Source organism: Crocodylus siamensis, chromosome 4, assembly GCF_052110815.1.
Source record: "Crocodylus siamensis isolate JL-2025a chromosome 4, ASM5211081v1, whole genome shotgun sequence".
Lineage (NCBI taxonomy): Eukaryota > Metazoa > Chordata > Crocodylia > Crocodylidae > Crocodylus > Crocodylus siamensis.
The window spans coordinates 205,278,425-205,294,725 of record NC_143398.1 but is presented as its reverse complement, the minus strand read 5'-3'; the positions used below and the strand labels follow the sequence as shown (position 1 = coordinate 205,294,725).

At 39.4% G+C, this 16,301-nt stretch overlaps 1 protein-coding gene across 3 annotated transcripts in view; it reads left to right on the top strand.

Moving 5' to 3' along the window:
* The window catches only part of DCAF17 (DDB1 and CUL4 associated factor 17), a 34,948-nt gene extending 19,650 nt beyond the window's left edge, over positions 1-15,298 (top strand). For all 3 annotated transcript variants that reach the window (XM_090045483.1, XM_090045482.1, XM_090045484.1), the window contains exons 10-14: positions 2,334-2,443; positions 7,435-7,522; positions 11,302-11,385; positions 14,057-14,212; positions 14,845-15,298. In XM_090045483.1, coding sequence (XP_089901609.1) covers positions 2,334-2,443; positions 7,435-7,522; positions 11,302-11,385; positions 14,057-14,212; positions 14,845-15,033 — 627 coding nt within the window. In that variant the 3' untranslated portion in view covers positions 15,034-15,298. The remainder of the gene's footprint in view (positions 1-2,333; positions 2,444-7,434; positions 7,523-11,301; positions 11,386-14,056; positions 14,213-14,844) is intronic.
* The last annotated feature ends 1,003 nt before the right edge of the window (positions 15,299-16,301 follow it).

Below are 16,301 nucleotides of genomic sequence, written 5' to 3'. Positions count from 1 at the left end.
GTAATTTATCTGTAGACATGTAGGGTGGCTTTGGTTTAAATCAAGTTGATTTAAATCACTGGTCAGGAAGCCTCGATTTATCATTGTTTTCTACAAAAGGTGCTGATGGATGGGTAGTCAGGTCTGTTATCTCTCATCTCCATATCCTGCTGTTAACAAGGATGTTATCTCTGGAGACGACAAACTCTCCCTATGCCTGAAGAAGGGTGTTTGTGCTCAGAAGCTTGCAAAGAACATTTTTTCCAATTATTTGGTTGGTGTAATAAAAGATACCACATCTACCCAAAAAAAACCTTATCTGCCTATGATCTCTGGAGACACAAATCCACAGTTTGAGAACTGAAACTAATCATCACAGAGATGCTTAATGAGATCTTCTAGACCAGTGTTCTCCAACCTTTTTTGATCGCACTACCCTATCAGTAAAATTTTTGAGCATGGACCCCCAATATATGTATATTTATATTCACGCACCCCTATCAGTAAAAAATTTTTGAGCATGCACCCCCAATATATGCATATTTATTTATAAATTATATACCTGTACTACTGTACTAATATGTACATTATAAAACATACACAAAAATAGAAATTAAATCGTCATTGTTTTTACCTTGTAATGTGGCTGACGAAGAGCTCATACTAGGAGTAGGAGAAGTGTCAGTTCTGCCATTTTCTTGTTGTTTGCTTGTGCTCACATTATTAGTATTATATTCAATCCGCAGTTTCTTTGCAGGAATCTTTTTAAGCCACTTGTCCATTTTGTGAGGGTTAGTTTAGTTAAAACTAAATAATATAATCTAACCGGTCACATGTAAACTGCAATACGTTGCAATACGCTGAAAGCGAATGAATGCTTCTTCCCTCAGGATACCTCACGTACCGTACGTGACACGTGACTGTCTGACATATGGACTGAGTGAGGGCGCCAATGTTAATCTGTATATTAAATATTAGTAAAGCTTAATTTCTTTCTTATTTTTTTAGATAAAAAATAAATAAAATACAAGTTCTAATATTTTCTTCGCATACCCTCTGGGGTGCGTGCACCCCACTTTGGAGACCACTGTTCTAGACTGAGCACTGAGTCCCATTGGGTAGAATGGTTTTCTTTAATCTTTACTAATCTATAGAGGAACCGCTGGGAACCCCATAAGATTGGGCCCCTAATATATGTCCCGTTGTGACCTATTTATAAAACTTCTAAAAAAGTTACATGAGTATATTGTCTCAAATAGTATATAATTAGAAGTTATAATCCCTTTTCCATGATGATATCTTTGAGCTTTAACTTATCTTAAATTAAAGCTATCTTTATGTAAGTTTATTTTTGTACAAAAAGCATCTTAAGAAGTAAAAACACAAAATAAAAAAATTTAAATAAAAATCTGATTTTTTTTTACTTAAAAAAAAAATCGCTGATTTTTATCCACCCTGAAATGTTGTATTATATGACATGCGTCAGCTCTTCATCTTAGCCTTCACTTTAGCTTGTTCACCATATTCAGGCTAAAGTCACTTCTGATACATGGGCAAGCACTTGGCCTGCTAACTCATGATTCTTCATCCAGGAACTTTTTCATCAGTGTATGTACTCATTTCTTTAGACTCTTTAGCATCTTTAAACTAGTATTTCTGTCTTTATTTTCTTCAGACCATGCAGGTCTCTGTCTCATGGTGAAGTATAGTTATATAGAAGAGGTTGGTGTTTTTGATGGCCAGGACATCAGGCAACCCTTTCCCCCCGCATTTTTGGGAGGTGGCTTAACACCATTGAAAAATTAAATTATTGGTTTGAAATTATTTTAATTTGTCACATGGCTTTTCCAAAACTTTGTAGGATTGCCTGATTTGGTGCTGAAATTATGAATTATCCCAGGCTAGCAGACCTAAATAAGCTTTTCTGCAGACATGTATCTCACATTTGTAATAAGACTTAGAACTAATGCAAAAGACAGGTCTGATCTCAAATCACACCTTATCTGTTTTGAATTGCTGAAGTATTTGCAGTTGTTAAGCTAGATCTTTCATTTTTAATGTGTGGGCTTACAAAGGTAGGGCCATGTCTAACCATGTTCTGGGACCCCACTGTTCCCTTGACACCAAACAGTATTACAACCCAGTTCAGTGGGATTCCTTTAAGCCTTGAAGTTACCTAAGGGTTTGCTTCTTCCCTTTATTTATTCCAGTTTCAGGGCTGCTATTCTCTTTGTACTGACAGGGTCTAGCTAGTGTTTGTAGCCACTCAGATGAAGTTGGGCAGGAGACTTTCCAGTTTAATTCTTTGAGCATATCAAAATTTTAAAGTTCTAAGCTTTCCCTTTTTGCTTCAGGCAAAAAATGGCATACAAGATATGAAATGCTGTTCACTAGAACCAGACTGGATCTATTTCCACCCAGACACTTCAGGTAGAATAATCCACGTGGGACCAAATTTGATTAAGTAAGTACATATTACTTTTTTTCCCAAAGCTTATTTTTATTAACAAGAATACAAGGTAACCTTTAATTAGCAGTTTGTTGGAAGGTCCCTAAGAGTTAGGGATAATTATTGGGTCACAGTGTAGTGTCACTTTTAAACTAGGTATAATGAGAAAATATTTCTATGCCTTAACTAAAAAAAAGTAATGATTTTCATATAAAGTCTCTTCTGACATCCATCTTAATTGTCATAATAAATCTAGAGGTGCACTGATACATCAGTACAATATTGGATCAACACCGATATAAAGAAAATTGACTAAATCGGAAATTGGCCTGATGTGGCCAGTAATTTGGCTGATAAATGGCTGTATGCAGCCTCAACGTATCACGAAGGCAGCAAGGAGCACAGCCCAGTAGCTTGGAGAGCTGCATGCAGCTTGTAAGTCTGTTGCAGTGAAAGGGGAGGGAGGAGGGAAGCGGCATGGGGGGGCAGTTCAACGCCCCCCGTGGTGAGGGAGGAGTGGGGTTGGGGCAGGCTCTGCCCAGCTAGGGCGGGGTGGGCACGGGACGGAGCTGCGGCTCATCCAGGTGGCGGGGCTCCCACTGCTGCATGCGTGCCTCCGGATCTGGAAGAAAGCCAATGTGGTCCCCATCTTTAAAAAGGGAAGAGGGAGGACCTGGGCAACTATAGGCCCGTTAGTCTTACTTCAATCCTTGGGAAACTCTTTGAGAAGTTTATCAAGAAGCACATCTGTGATGGGCCAGCATCAGGGATGATGCTCAAAGGCAACCAACACGGTTTCATTAGGGGCAGGTCTTGTCAGACCAACCTGATTGCCTTCTACGATCAGGTCACAAAGCATTGGACACAGGTGTCGTGGTGGGTGTAGTCTTTCTGGACTTCATCAAGGCATTTGACACGGTCTCCCACCCCATTCTCATTACAAAACTAGGCAGCTATGGTATTGATGCCTACACAATCAGATGGATTGCAAATTGGCTGAAGGGTCATATACAGGGACTAGTGGTGGACGGGTCGTTTTTGACCTGGAGGGAAGTGAGCAGTGGAGTCCCCCAGGGCTCGGTCCTTGGGCCCGCACTGTTCAATTTCTTTATTAGTGACTTGGTCAACGGGGTCAAAAGCAGCCTGTTCAAATTTGCTCACCAATATTTGGGGTGAGGTGGGCACGTTAGTAGGGAAGGATAGATTACAGCAGGACCTGGACAGGTTACAGGAGTGGGCTAATGAAAATAGCATCCTATTTCAATACAGACAAGTGCAGGGTGCTGCACTTGGGCAGTAGGAACCAGCAGCACACTTATAAGCTGGGAAACTCCTTCCTCGAGAGCATGGTGGCAGAAAGAGATCTTGGAGTCATTACTGACTCCAAGATGAACATGGGCCAACAATGCGAGCACACAGTCAGTAGGGCTAACCGTACTTTGTCGTGCATCCACATATACATCACAAGCAGGACCAAGGAGGTGATCCTCCACCTGTATGTGACGCTGGTCAGACCACAGCTCAAGTTTTGTGTCCAGTTCTGGGCCCCGCACTTCAGGAGAGATGTGGACAGCATTGAGAGGGTTCAAGGGAGGGCCACCTGCATGATCCGGGGACAGCAGGGCAGACCCTACGAAGAGAGGCTATGGGACCTTAACTTATTCAGCCTTCGCAAGAGAAGGCTGAGGGGGGACCTGGTGGCCATCTATAAACTCACTAGGGGGGACAAGCAGAGTTTGGGAGAGACCTTGTTTCCCCTAGCGCCCCCCGGGGTAACAAGGAATAATGGCCATAGGTTGTTAGAGAGTAGGTTTAGACTAGACGGCTGAAGGTACTACTTCACAGTCAGGGCGGCTAGGATCTGGAATCAACTTCCAGGGGACGTGGTGCTGGCGCCTACCCTGGGGGTCTTTAAGAGGAGGCTTGATGTCTACCTGGCTGGGGTCATTTGAGCCTGGTTTTCTCTCCTGCCCAGGGCAGGGGGTCGGACTAGAAGATCTACAAGGTCCCTTCTGACCCTACTTCTATGAATCTATGATCTGTGTGGAGTGGGCTGCGGCTAGGGCCAGGGGCCACGCCACCGGCGCCTGCACCAAGTGCAGCACAGCACAGCCCCAGACCACAGCTGCAGCCTGCCTGGCCCAGCCCACCCTGTGCAGATCCGGGGGCACCCCCCGTCCCAGATGACTGGCAGGAGCAGCGGTGGGAGCTTCCAGACAAGCAGCTCCCAGACCAGTAGCGTGCAATGGCGGGGGCTGCTGCCCCCCTCCCCATGCCCCTTGAATGAGCCACAGTGCTGTCCTGCACCTGCCTTGCCCCAGCTGGGCAACACCTACCCCAGCCCCATTCCTCCCTCAGTGCAGGGGCTGTTGATCTGCTCCCTCCACGCCTCTTCCTTTCCCCCTCCCCTTTCACCACAATAGATTTACCAGCTGCACATAGCTATTTAGAAATCGGATCAGTATTGGCCGATATGCCTCCTTAAAAGTCAGCTTTCGGTATTGGCCCCCAAAATCTCTATCAGTGTACCTCTAAATAAATCAGTTTCAAAAGCTGACACTCTCAAGTTCATCATAAGTTTTTGAGACCCTCACTCTTTTTTTTGGATGTATAAGCTTTGATCAGCTAACGTTGCATATTTTTAAATTCTTACAGCCAGATTTAATCTGTTAAAATAGAATCCCATTTGATCTGGTCTTCATAACATTGGTTTTCATAATTCGGGTCCTAGCCAGCCATTAATTCAATGATTTCTCCTCTTTCCCCCATTTGAAAATTAGTTTATTTGAATTTTATTTCAAATTTTGCATGTTCTTTGGAATTCTGCCTAAAGTATACCTTTAAGACTAATGAGAAAATAAACACAGAGGGAGTCAAGAAGCCAGTTAGGCATACTATTCAAAAATGGAAGGGAGCTGACTTTTTAAATTCTGGCTTATCTTTAAGACGGTACAGGAAGGAGCCCAGTACATCTACATGACTTTTTAATTTACCTTCCTAAGCCATCTGTTAAATCTTACGCAATGTGAGATTTCAGCTGTGGAATATGCCAAATTTCATTTCTATATTAAATGAGTACATAGTCAAATGACTTGGCAGTGAAAACACCATGATAACTTTCTTCTTACTGATTGCTAACCCCATGATAAAACCTCATTCCAGCCAGGTAGGTTGGTTTTATGATCTGAGTGCCAAAGGCTAAAGTTATAAAATAATAGGTTTGGAAAACAAAAGGCAGGAGAGAGGCCAACATAACACTTTTCTTTTAACAATTAAAAGTGTTGTTATGTAACCAAACATACCAACAACAATAATTTCATCATATATATATATAAAGACCTGTGCAAAATGTCTAGTATTCGCTTCGGATTCAGCCGATTCAGGGGACAGTGATTCAATTCAGTGAGATTTGGCCGAATCTGATTCAGAGATTTGAATCCTGCCAAGCGAGGGGGCGATCCCCATTGCCACGAGCCTCCAGAAGCCCCAGCGGCCACTGCAGCAGCCAGTGAGTGCAGGGCTTTTTTTTTGCTTTTTTTTTTTTTAAGAGCTGGGATGCCAAGGCCGGGCAGGGCAGCCATTGACGGGCCCGGGAAAACGGGCAGGGGTTGGGGGGCGCTCAGGGGGGCTGGAGGAGCAGGCAGGGGATGGGGCCTGGCAAGAGTCCCCTCCATAGTCCCCTTCTCCAGTCCCCACCCCCTTCCCCCCTACTTACTGGCACAGAGTCCAGGTCCAGCTACCTGTGGCAGCGAGCAGGGACTGCCTGAATTGCCAAATCTCTGAATCATTTTCTGAATCGATTCAGTCCTCCAAATCGAATCAGCGCCCGAAGCTTTACACAGCCTTAATATATACATACGTGTATGTGTGTATGTGTGTGTGTATTAAATAGCATTTATAATTGGGAGATATATACGAATGAAACTGACTTAAACTAGATACTGAAACTCTAGCTGATATATTGTAAAGAGTTGCAGTAGTAAGAACTTAAGTGATAAAACTTTGTTTTTAGAGCTAAAGGAATATAATCTTAGCACTACTGGTACAAATAGAGGAGATTTCATTTCCACCGCTTGAATTTATTTTAAAGATGAATACAAAATGATTTGGTCAGGGCTTCCTCAAATATATTTCAGTTCTTCCAAATCTGCGGTTGTTCATATCCTAGAAGACATTTCACCCTATATTAATCTATATTTTAATCTCAAAATATTTAGTAAATACTGTGTGACTACATTAGGAGAAAAGAAAATCTATCTGTCTCTATTATAGTTTTGAAACTTTCTTCAGGAAATGCCTGTATAATAAGAGCATATTTCATCTCTTTCCTTCATTGTTGTCTGCAGTGGGTAAAAACTAAATGCTTCTGTGCTTTTTTCTTTTTTTTTCTTTTTTTGCCCCCAAATACTACTTTAAAAAATAATTTACAAATGAAGTTGGGCATATATTTCTAGGGAAATTATTTTTCCAAGAAGCTGGCTGAACTCATTTTCTGTTTTGGATCAATATTGCATTAGTTGCAAAGTAGCAAGGACCTAAAACAGCAGGACCTAGTCAGCAACCTACAGCCTACAGGCTGGATCCAACCCATGGGCATGGGGCTCTAGCAGCATTGGGGGGAAGGAGGGCTTTGCCAGCAGTCAATTCCCACTACCACTGCAGGGAAAATGATTCCTCCTTAGTCTGAGTATCCTTATGCCAAAGTATTGTCATCAGTTCATAGCAACTATAGATGGAAACAATATGCAGGTAACACCACAATGTAATGAACATGCTATAGATTCTAGAAGGGGTGTGCTAAAATGTCACAAGTCAGTGCAAGTTATAGTAACAGTTTCTTTCGTATGTGGTATATATTAATCCTAGGATTTGAAATAAGTTTCTATTGTAACTTTCACTTATCTGTGATTCGTTAATAATATGATTATTTTTAGAGCATAAATTTAAAAATATTACAGCAAGTAGATTTCAGAATGACTTATTTTGTATTTTTTGCTTTTTTTAAGAGTCTTGAAACTGAAGGAAATTGAAAATAATACCAACCAACAGGAAATTATAGAAGATTTTATCATTGTGGCCAACAGGGAGAATATTGTAAGACTATAACAATAAATGCTTCACTGAAAGAATATCTTTTACTTTTGTAAGACTATATGTGGTATGCATGTATTAATGTGGATATGTATATCACTGTATCTTATGAATCTGATGCAAAGTCTGTTGACTCATTGAATTCAGCAGACTTTGTATCGTCAGGCCTATATAAGAGAGATTTATTTCACAGATAATTTGTATTATAAGGCTATTTTACTGAAACCTCCCTTGACTTTTTAGTCCTCAGCAGTTGTTATGGTGAACAGTTGTAAATACAATGATGAATTTATTTCAAAAGAAGGTCTTTCTAAATTATAATCACAAGCAGGTTTCATACTGTAAAAAATCATGAAGTTGATGGTTCAAATAGCCAAAACATTTCAAACCTGTCTAATATTAACATTTTTGACAGAAAACAATGAAAAGTTATGGGAATACTGAACTAGTTAAATGACACACACTAGGGAATACTGATAAACATTTTCATATTACTTAGAACTGCAGTTTGGCTTCAGCAGGTACACCTGTACACAGAATAGGTTTTTCAATAGTTTTTGAATACTGTCTCATGAAATCAGTGGCATTAATTTTTTTAGAAAAATGTGTAAAGTTGGTAGCAAAGCTTTCTTTAAATTCAGAAGGAACAGGGTTAGCCCCTGCCTTTTCCTAAGATTTCATAAGAATGATAATTCTGTGCTGGGAATGAGCGCCCGAAGTCTTGAATTCTAATCTTATCTCTCTCAGACATTTTCTGTCTGACCTTGACAACAGGGACCTGATTTTGGAGATGTTGAGCCTTTCTCCACTACTTATGATTTCTGTTGGGACCAGGCCCTTAATCCAGTACATACCTCTCAAGAAGGGTTTCAAGACTATCTTTATTAATGTTTGCAAATAACTCTGAGATGCTCTGAAGAAAGGGGTATGGAATTTATAATAGTACTTTTGTTGTGATTAATAGTACTGTAGTTTCTGTATAGGAAGGTCTTCCCTACTTTGCTGACACGCAGGATTATAGGGTTGGAAGGTATCTTATGGTCATCTAATCCAACCTGCACAAATGCAGGATGTGCTCTTCATGTATTATCCCTGACAAATGCTTTTTCAGCCTCTTCTGGAAAACTTCTAGTAAAGGAAATTTCCACTTCTCTGGGCAGCTTGTTTCACAGTCCTACTGTTCTTACTGTAAGGAAGTTGGGTTTTTTGTATGAGATGTAAACTAAATCTGCTGTGTTTCAGTTTGAAACTATTACTTCATGTCCTGCCCTATCTGACAAGGAAAAACAGTTGTTCTGTTAGAAAAATTATATCATGTATCACCCTTAATCTCCTTTTCTCCAAACTAAATATACCTGATTCTCTTAACCTTTCCTCATATAGCTTGTATTCCAACCCTTTTCTCACCTTCATTGTTCACCTCTTGATCCTCCCCAGCTTCTCCACATTGTTTTTAAATTGCAGAGCGCAGCAGTGCATAAAGTGCTCCAGCTGTGGCATAAGTAGTACTTAGTGTGGTAATAGCATCCCCTGTGTCCTTTATATAATATTTGTATTAATGCAGTCTAAATTTGTGTATTAGTATTTTTTGCAACTGCAGCATGTTGCTGGCTTGTGCCAAGTTGTGATCCACTAAAACCCCCAGTTCTGCCTTAGCAATGCTATTATTATCTGCTTTAGCATAGCTAATTATCCCTCCTTCTGTTTTAGCACATTTGGTTTTTCTTCTCTAGATGTAGCACCTGACACTTCTTTGCTGAATTTCGTTCTGTTGTCTAGTGTCCAGTTCTCCAATCTATGAAGATCCTTATGAATTCTACTTGTATTTCCTAAGTGTTTTCAACCCCCTTCTAGTTCTGTATCATCTGCCAGCTGGATCAGGAAGCACTCTATTCTGGCATCCAAGCAATTAACAAAAACGTTGAACACCAGACTCAGGACACTCCCCTGTGGAATCCCACTTGAAACCTGCCATTCAGACACTGAGCCATTTATAGTTAGTCTCTGCTTGTAGTTATTTAGCCAATTACATATCTATCTAGCAGTAATGCTGTTTAGCCCACATTTCTCTAGTTTACTTAAGAGAATATCACGTGGAGCTGTATCAGCAACTTTATTAAAGTCCTAATGTATTCTGTCCACCGCATCCCTTCATCCACCAAAGTCGTAACTATGCCAAAGTTGTTTTTAAATATTCTTAAATAAAGCTAGGTGAGTTGCTAGTGATCATCTCTTCCTCCTCCAAGTATTTATAAATTGACTTTTATAATAACCTTTATAATTTGCCCTAGTAACTACTCATATTAAAATTGAGATGACTGGTTTCTACTTCTTTGGGTCCTCCTGTATCCTCTTTTAAAGATATGTACTATGTTAGCCCTTTTCCACTCTGCTGGAATCTCACCTGTCATCCACAACTTTGTAAATATTGTTGCCAGTGGCTCTGAGACTTCTTCAGCCAGTTACTTCGTCCTGAAAATAATTTAATCAGACTATGCCAATAAAAATGAATCCAAGTTTGTAAAGAAGTCTCTGGCATGCTCTTTATTTATTTATTCTTCTTTGTCTGTATACATTTTGTTACTTATTTGGTCATTTTTTTTGTTATGAAGACTGAGATGAAGTAGTCATTGAGCAACTCTGTCTTCTTTGTGTCTTCTGTAAATAAAGCACCTTCACTATAAACAATGGACCCACAGTTTCTTGGTTCTGCTTTTCTGTCTGAAGTATCTGTAAAATACTTTTTCACTGTCTTTGTCATCCCTTGCTAGTCATATCTCATGTTTTGCCTTTGCTTTCATAAGTTTGTCCCAGCAAATTCTTGCTATTCCTTGGTATGCTTCTTTAGTATATCTTGCCCTTGTTTTTATTGACTGTTTGTTTCTCTGTTTGCTACATTAATGGGTTTCCGTTTCTGCAGTGCTTCTCTGCTTTTTCCTGATTTTTCTTCTTTTTGGCTTAACTCCTAATTGTTACATTACAGATTTAGCCCAATAAGCATAACTCCATGCCTACATAGAACCCAATTTACTTCAAAATGGCTGTGCCCAGCCAGTTGTAGGACTGGTGTCCAACTGTCTGCATGATGGCATTTTTAAGTAACCCAGTTTCTCTGCAGTAATTATATGTTACGTTTATAGTTTAAGTCATTAAAATATTGCAATTAAAATGAATCAGTAGTATCACACAATAAAATTTTAATGGATAGAAGTAAAAAAGGGTGTTGGAGAGAATCCTTTGAAGTTGCAGAAAATGGCCTGCTTTCTTTGTAGAAAGCATAGTACGGAGTAATATTAAAGGATGAAAAGTAGTTTAGTGCTTGTCCCTTCCATCTTGTGTATTTTACTTATCTTTAGCTTTTTAATTTCAAAGGATCCTAAAATGCTTCAGAAAGCATATACAAACGGTATATCTAATGCACGCACATCTCTAATTTTGGTGACAGTTAAGCTGTGTATAGCTCAATAGTGGAACAAGGTAAGAAGTACATCTGGGAAAAGACTTTGACTTTAGTGACACCTTTAATATTCTGTCAAATTGGATAGGACCTCTGTTTTTAAGAGGGCCTATAAAACCTTACGGTTGGATCAAACAATGGTTCTTAATACAGTAATTTCTGTGCTTCTGTACAGGTTAAAGTTTGTTCTTTTTTATTTAATAAAGACTAAGCTGCCTTTTGGTATTTTAAAAGTTTACCTAATTTCAAATAAAATGGATGTACAGCTAAAACACAACCTGTGTTACCTTTAGTCCTGAACCACCTTTTCTTCTTTTCTCATCAGGTGAACAACTCTGTAACTGTAACAGCTTCTGGCCGAGTGGTGAAAAAACGTTTTAACCTACTGGATGATGACCCAGAACAAGAGGTAATTGTGATACAATGAGCAAAAATATACCAAAATATTGTGCAAGTTCAGCCAGAACAGAGGCAGTTACCAGAACTATTAGCTACGCTCATCTTGGTGCTGCCTTTGTCCTCCTAATCCTCCATCTGAACTATTCCTTTTGCTTTCTTTTCCCATTTTCTGTTTTCCTCCAAAGTGTCATCTGTGCCTGAAATAGTCTTTGTCCTTCAAGAACCAATCCAACTTCTCCTAAAGTCAGTAGCAAAACTCCCTGTGACGTAGGTAGTGCAGCATCAAATCCATAGTGTGACAAACTACCCTACCTCTTCCCTCCATTCAGATCATTTAGATTATTTCTCCTATAGTCTGTCAGCAGTGATCCAAAGAAATATTTTAAAATTGTGTTTCTCTCTGCTTTGAGTGACTTGTCACTCATGAACTCTTTTCTTTGTTTCAGTAAAATTGGTAAGTGCTAAAAGAAATTTGGTGATGATAGGAACAGCTGTAACCTTGCTATTTAGGTTGTATGTGACTACATAATAAGGCATTACAAAATTCTGCAGAGCAGACCTGGTCCAGATAATCAGGTTAACCATTATCTAACATTCTTTACTGCTAGTCTGTTTTCAGTTTGTTTTCTTCTGTTTCATTCATTGCCTTTTGCTTTTTGTTTCTTTTCATACTCCTTCAACTTGGAAATTTGCTAATTTACAAATCAAGCCAGGGCTCGCTCTCTCTTTGTATTCCAGTTGTGTAGAAAAATAGGTCAAAATTTTCAAGAATGCTACTATCCTTTTACTTTACCCTTGGCATAAATACATTATTACCTTGAATGGAGGGTGTTCCAGCCTGTTTTGACAAAGCTAACCTAAAGTTAATGCAGCCATGGGAAATAGGATCCTTCTCCTCCCCCTCCCCCCTCAACTATACATTCTCAAACGACACTGAGCCTGGTTTAATCCTTTTTGTTAACCAGTGGGAGGATAGCACTATAGCTAAACAACTTTTCGTTAGATCATTTTAGCAAAGTATGTCATTTAAATCTTTCTTCTCTACAGCCTCCTTTTCCCACGTTCATAAACATAGCAGGAGAAAGCAGCCAGCAGGCTTCCCCCGGTTATCTGAATATCATTTTTTTTAACTGGTTCTATTATGCCTACAGCTAAGGACAGGAGACACATATTAAACAGGGTTAGAGTGCTGTAGCTGTGATGATCCAGAAAATAAATGAGAGGCAAGGATTTATTTGGTGATATCTTTTTTTTTATTGGACCAACTTTATAGATGGGAGAGATGTTAGATGTGCTTTTGACCATGAAGTGCCTTTCCTCGGGTCACTGATAACATGGATTATATAACAAATTTTTGTTATATCTGTTTTAACATAGGCTGTCAAAATAATGAGATTTTGATAACTGTGGATCTGCTGTCATGTATGTTTATATAAGAGGTATGAGGCACCTAATCAGCTGATGAAAGTTCTAAATCTTTGGGTTCCCAGTGTAATTGCACAGTCCATCTTTTATTGGTCATTTTATTCCACTTCAAATTTAGAAAAAGGCTGGAGTGCAGGGGGAAATATTTAAGGTTTTGGGGTGGGGGTTAAGTATTTTTTCAAAATAAAAGCATGACAGACTTAAGGACTTCTGCACCTGAGGTTTTCAGATAATTTTTGGAAAACAATTTTCACCTCTCAAGAAGGACTCAGTTGAAATGTACACATGTATATGAATTTTAATTGCTCAGTTTCTGGCAAACCTTTTTACTGTTGTTTCCATGGGAATAGGTATTAGCTCAGTGAAAATAGGGTAAGTTCCTGCATAACCTATCAAGTTTGTAGTTCATTTATATTCAGCTATAAAAAGTTACAGTGATAACACAACAGAAGTGAGAACTCCATGGACTTTTTTTTTCCCTGTTACTGAAGCTTTATTCTCCAAACGCTGTAATAGATACCTTTCCTCAGTAGAGGAAAACACTCTATTGGATTTAAAGAGGAGAAAAACAAAAGAGCCATTTAATAGGCAAAGTAAATGTACTCTCAGGCACATAGTAATAGGACACATGGCCCTCTCAGCTGACATCCTTCAGCTTCTGGCCTCAGTCCTCTTTCACAGCTCAGGCATGTAGATTATGACAACCAGATGTGATCTCCCTGCTGTTGATTTTTGGATTTCTAAAAAATCTCTTCCTAGAATAGTCTAGAGCTACTGTTTGCTCAGGTTGTTTGCAGGTTGGTAGTTCTGAGTAGAGATTAAAAAAATTTTGTGACTTATCCTAGTAATTTTCTCAAATCTCATGAACTACTTTTGACAACAGTTTTAAGTCATACCGCCACTAACAATTTCTAAGTGACTAATTTATTTTCCTTCTCAGCACTTACAATGTTATTCCACTGCAATTCTTCACCCTCCACCCTCAAAAATTCTATGTAAAACCCTTGTACTCATACACAGGAGCCATACAGCAATTTAATTCCTTTCTTCTTCTCTCATGGGTGCTTGCTTGAAATGCAATGAGCAGTCAGTAATTAGAAAGTTACCTCCTGGGTGCCTCAAAATGCAGGGATTTTCCTTATGATAGACCATAAGTCTGCTTGTAGTCCCTACTTTCTCCAAAAAAATACAGAGTTCTTGAAAAAATAACTAAAGGCTTATTTTACTGATCAGCTCAAGGTTTTGTTTTTCATGAGACTTTCAAAATTGTGAACCATGAAGATGAGTTGGATTTGTTATCCGTCGTGGCAGTCACTCAGATAGGACGTGATGGTAGAGCTCACCTTGACCTTCACTGTAATGAACATGGGATTCTCCTTAAGAGTGTTCCATTCTTGGAGTCTTGGGATGTGGTGAGTAGAATACATAGTCTTCGGTTTATGTTAATGTCCCCCTACACTCCATTTGCTATACCGTTACACATACAGTGTTCTGTATGGATCTGAGTTAGGTGCCTAGTACAAATTACTCTGCCATTTCCCATATATAAAGAGCATAAAATTTGGAGCAAATTTTACAATTGTGATTTGAATTTGCAAGTGTTCTATTAGGCAATAGTTAATTTATCTAAAAATTTCCATTCTCTGAGATGAAGAGATTCCTCAGTACAGCATTTGCTTGGAAAAATCTATCATGAGATTTTCTTGTAAAGTATTTATCAATTTATGCCTCAGGCCCAAAACCATTTACACACAGATTTGTCTTTATAGCACGTGAGTAGTTTCTTTGACTGGCAGATATACTAATGTGCATAAAGTTAAGTGTGGGCTTAGCAGTCAAAATAATGTGGAGTGGTTTCTAAATGTTATGTTTTCATTATCTGAAAAGACCAATTAGTTGCATAAACTTCCTGTCCCCATCCCCTGTTGCAGTAAGATCACAAGTGTTCTGCTACACCATTTTATCTGTTCTGTGAGAATTATATATTACTGCGTATAACAGGTTTTTGAAATGAGACCGTGATTTAATTTTGTTTTCATTGCAGACTTACAGTCACCAAGTTTACTTTGACAGAGATGTAGTGTTACACATTGAACAAAAACCTAATCGCATCTTCAGCTGCTATGTTTACCAAATGGTCTGTGATAGTGAAAATGAAGATGACCATACAAGCTATAAAAAAAAAAAGAGATTGTGTTGTAAAAAAGGGGGGAGAATTTTTGAATATTTTTGAGAGAGAGTCTCCAGCTGCAAAGACTTCACTTGGAGTAATAACCAAGGATATTTATTGCTGTGGAGTAGTCAACTGTTATCTTTTGACCACTGTGTATGAAAATTCATATGTTGATCTTACATTTTTATATAATTACATTTTAAATCTTCTCTTTTTGTACATCTTCTATAGACCATAACTGTTTTTCATGTATTTACCTGTTTGTTATTGCTACCAGATACAGATTATAATATAGTAACACAAATAATAAAAATGATACTCATAACCATTGTTCAGCAGTTAGTCTAAATGAAACACATGGTGTCAGTCAGAAAGTTTTGAACCTACTGGCATGCTGTATTGCATCATTCTTTTTTAAAAAACCTCAGCTATGCAAATTTAAGATAAAGTTACCTAAAGCAAAGTAAATAATTTGTATAGGATGAAGATTTGTTTCAGATCAATAGAGAGAGTTGTCATCCAACTGTATACACATGAAGTAAATACGTTCTGCTGTTGTTTCTATATGACTGTATAAAATGGTGGAGGGGTTTTTAAATGGAAGGTGCTAATAATTTAGATAAATATCATACTTAGAAAACAAATAAATACAGTTCATGTGTTTGTAAAAACCCACTAGTCCTCTGGCCTCTGTATGTCACAATCCAAACACTGAGCTGGAGATGTCAGGCAACCACTTTAATACTGCATTTAGCCTGCCAGATTCATTTATTTCCTGTGTACACATCTTAATTCTGTAGAATGTAAGCTTTCATTTTCAAACAAGTAAGTGTCTAGGTTCCAGGACTGCAAAAAATGTTCAAAGGTGATCCACAATAGTCTAGGTCGGGGGTGGCCAAAATACGACCCACGGGCCGGATCCAGCCTGCGAGGCCATTCTATCTGGCCTGCGGGGCTCCTAAAAAATTTAGAAAATTAATATTTATCTGCCCTTGGTTCCTGTCAAAAATGATAGAAACCAAGTGCAGTAGGACTCAGGGGAAGCCCAGCAGGCCCCCACAACAGTAGGGCCTGCCCAGCCCCACTCCTCCAGCCAGAAGCCGCAGCAGGTAAGGGGGAAGGGCAGGGGGACCCCAGGCAGGGAAGGAGCCCAGGGAAAAGCTGAGCGCAGGGGGAGAAAAGTGGCCCCTCACCCACCCCATGCCCAGCACCCCACACTGCAGCCGCTCACAGTCCACCTGGGGCTGCCTGTGCCTGCTCCAGACAGCTCCATGTGGGCTGTGAGTGGCTGCAAGCAGGGAGTGCCAGCCACAGGGCGGGGGAAGGGC